The sequence below is a fragment of the Mesitornis unicolor genome, unplaced genomic scaffold (assembly GCF_000695765.1).
Source record: "Mesitornis unicolor isolate BGI_N332 unplaced genomic scaffold, ASM69576v1 scaffold44451, whole genome shotgun sequence".
NCBI classification, from domain to species: Eukaryota; Metazoa; Chordata; class Aves; order Mesitornithiformes; family Mesitornithidae; genus Mesitornis; species Mesitornis unicolor.
Window position 1 is genome coordinate 910 of NW_010162588.1, and position 3,212 is coordinate 4,121.

Consider the following 3,212-nt stretch of genomic DNA (forward strand, 5'->3'; position numbering starts at 1 on the left):
ATCCTGCCCAGCGCTGGGGCAGTCCCTGGGGCAGCATCACCCCAAACTTCCACTGAAGAGCCAGAAAACACCCAGCGGCAGGGGGTGCACCCCAGATATCCCCGTCAGATGCGGACGGTGTTGATGCGCAGCGGTTGGACGTTCTTGCCATTGGCGTGGCTCTGCCCGGGGCTGAAGTAGGAGCAGAGCTTGCCGGGAAAGCGCTCCCGGAAGGTGTAGAGCCAGGACATGTCGTCGGCGTTGTAGAAGATGAGGAGCCCCTTGTCGTAGTCCAGGAAGACCCCCACCTTCTCCAGCTTGGTCTTGACGTTGAGCCGGGTCCAGGGCTCGGTGCAGGCGCTGTACTGGTTGCCGTCGTGCATGACGATGCAGTAAAACCCACCGCCGTGGATTTGGATGCTGCCTTTGCGGCTGACGGCTTCGTGGGCCAGGCCGATCATCCACTGGGTCTTCTCGGAGACCACCACCTCCCAGTAATGGACCCCGCTGCCGAATGCCTCCGCCCCCAGCACTGACACCTCCACGTCAAAGCGTTTGGGGGAGTCCTGGAGCGGCTGGGGGTGCAGGTTGCCATAGGCCACAATGGTGCAGTCGTCGGAGAGGATCAGGCGGTGGTGAGCTGTGCCGGGGTCCAGTGTCAGGGCTGCCGGCACTGGAGGGACATGGGGACATGAGCATGAAGGCAGCCCCCAGACCCAGTGCAGGGGCTGTGTCCCACCAGTTTGCAAAGCACCATGGTGTGGAGAAGGCCACCAGTGCATGCACATCCTTCACCAGCATGTGCCCTTCCTTCACCAGTGTGTCCCCGTTCCCCGCTGGTGATGTGCCCATCCCTTGCCACTGAAGTCCCTGTCCCTCATCAGTGATGTCCCCATCCTCCTCGCCCCTTGGTACATCCCCAATCCTTCACCAGTGACGCCCCTGTTCCCATCTCTTGTCAATGATGTACTCATCCCCATCCCTCATCAGTGATGTCCCCATCCCTTGCTGAAGATGGCCCCGTACCCATTCCTCGCTGGTGATGTCCCTGTCCCCACCCCTCTCTGGTGGGTCCTCATCCCCATCCCTAACTGGTGATGTCCCCATCCCCACACCTCACTGGGAACCCCCCACCACCACTGCAGTCCCCCCTGCACCCCTCACCAGGATGGATGTCCTGGAAGAGGGATTTCCAGATGGTGAACTGCAGCGGCCCCATGTACTTGGAGGTGGGGAAGTCCTCGTAGGTCAGGTTGGTCTCGTGGATCTTCCCCTTCAGCCTGCGAAGCAGAGACGATGGAGAAAGGAGGGGACACAACGTGGGGGACCCCCGTGTCACCCCACTGTCACCCACCTCTCGGAAAGGGACGCAACACCGGCTAAAAAGACATGCTTGTCGGCTTCGGCCAGGCGCTCCTGGAGGATCTGGCTGCCCTCCTGCACCTTGCGGAGCTGCTGGCTGTAGCGCTGGATCTTCTGCTCGATGTCGGTCAGCGTCCGTGCCGTGTCCGCCTCCAGCTCCTCCAGCATCGCCTTCTGCCGCTCCCGCAGCAGCCGGTGCAGCCGCTCAAAGGCTTCCCCGATGGTCACCCGCAGGCTCTTGGCTGAGGACTTTTTGAGGTGCGGGTGGGTGGCGGGACCCCCCAAACCTGCCCCGACCCCGCCACGAATCCATAATTGCCCAAATAAACCCGTTAACCCAAACGATTCTGAATGCTCCAATGGGTGATTGACCCTGCGCCCCTATAGGAAGCCTAAAATAAAACCCATTGCTGGTGGGGACTGAGAGAAAATTGAACCTCGCTGAACGCCTGAGCAAGGAGAGGGCGATAAATATGAAACAAAAATTTTAAACATAAAGAAAAGCAGCCCTAAAGGAAATAAAACAGGGATGAGCAGCCTGAGTGGTGGCTTTATCAACCTGCCAGTGTGCTTTGGGTTAATAGGGAACAAAAAATTGGGGTGGATTCATGAAACTCTGGGGTTTGACTTCATTGGAGGTGCCCAAATGAGGGTGGCGAGGCTCGGGGCTGGGGTGCTACGGGGGGCACAGCCGCGTCCCTGCTCGTACCTTGGTCTCAGCCAGCTGCCGCTTGAGGAGGTGCAGGGCTTCAGTGTGGCCACGCTCGCTCTCCTGCAGCCCCTGGAGCTGCTCCTTCAGCTCCCGCTGGGGGAAAAAAGCCATCAAATAGGGGATTTGGGGGAAAAAATAGGGGATTTTGGCCTTCCTGACAAAACCTGGGTTGCTCAGTTACGGGGTCATGGAAAAGGGGCTGCAGGGGGTGGCAGGGGCATAGTCAGTTGTTGCCAGCATGGGGGTCCCATCCAGGGCACAGTTTGGGGGTGGACAACGGATTGGTGGGGTCCTACTTGGGCAGCAGCTTGGCAGATCCATGGGGATGCATGGCTGGCTGGTTTGGGGGTCCCAAAGGACACCCAAAGGGCCCAATGTGGATGGAGGAGAGGATCCCAGGGGGCTGCTGTAGAAGTGTGTGTACATCGATGGACAGACAGACAGACGGGAGGAAGCCACGAAACTGACCCCAATGGGGACAGAAGGACAGGACAAAGCCACAGGGCTGACCCCAGTGGGGACAGAAGGGGTGCAGGGACAAATGGACCGGGACAAAGCCATGAGGGTGTCCTCAATGGGGACAAAAGGAAGCCATGGGGATGACCCCAATGGGGACAGAAAGGCAAGAGGGGACAGACGAACAAGTTGCTGAGATTTGCGGCTCAGGGCAGGAGATCCTGGAGGGATGGTGCTCCATGGACAGAGGGATGGATGGACCCACCTGCAGCTCCTCGAAGGCATCGTCCACGTTGGTGACCTGGTGCTGCTCATGCACAGCGGGCTCGTCGCAGAAGAAGCAGACGACGGCGCGGTCAGTGAGGCAGAAGAGCTTGACCTTCTCGTGGTCCTTGCAGGGGAAGGGGCTGCGCTGGGCGCCCAGGATGGCGTCCAAGGGGAAGGCGCTGTAGCGCTCCACAATGTTGGCCAGTTTGAGGCTGGGGGCTAAGGTGGGCTCGGCAAAGGTGCGGCGACATTCGGGGCAGTCACGGGTGCCCTGGGGCTCCTGGCGGACCCAGTGCTCGGTGATGCAGCGGCGGCAGAAGTAGTGCTCACAGCCGAAGCTCACTGGGTCCTGGTAGATGCTCAGGCAGATGGAGCACAGCAGCTCGTCCTTCAGGCTGCAGGCCATGGCTCGGGGCTGGGGGAGTTTGCAGGGGGG

At 60.2% G+C, this 3,212-nt stretch overlaps 1 protein-coding gene across 1 annotated transcript; it reads right to left on the reverse strand.

Annotated features, from left to right (window-relative positions):
- Positions 1 to 104: 104 nt before the first annotated feature.
- Positions 105 to 3,191, reverse strand: TRIM62 (tripartite motif containing 62). Its single transcript, XM_010193670.1, has 5 exons — positions 2,775 to 3,191; positions 2,051 to 2,146; positions 1,334 to 1,590; positions 1,144 to 1,259; positions 105 to 652 (listed from the first exon to the last, which is right to left on the reverse strand). Exons 1-5 carry the CDS (start codon positions 3,180 to 3,182, stop codon positions 105 to 107), a joined length of 1,425 nt encoding a protein of 474 aa, XP_010191972.1. The 5' UTR covers positions 3,183 to 3,191.
- Positions 3,192 to 3,212: the final 21 nt, after the last annotated feature.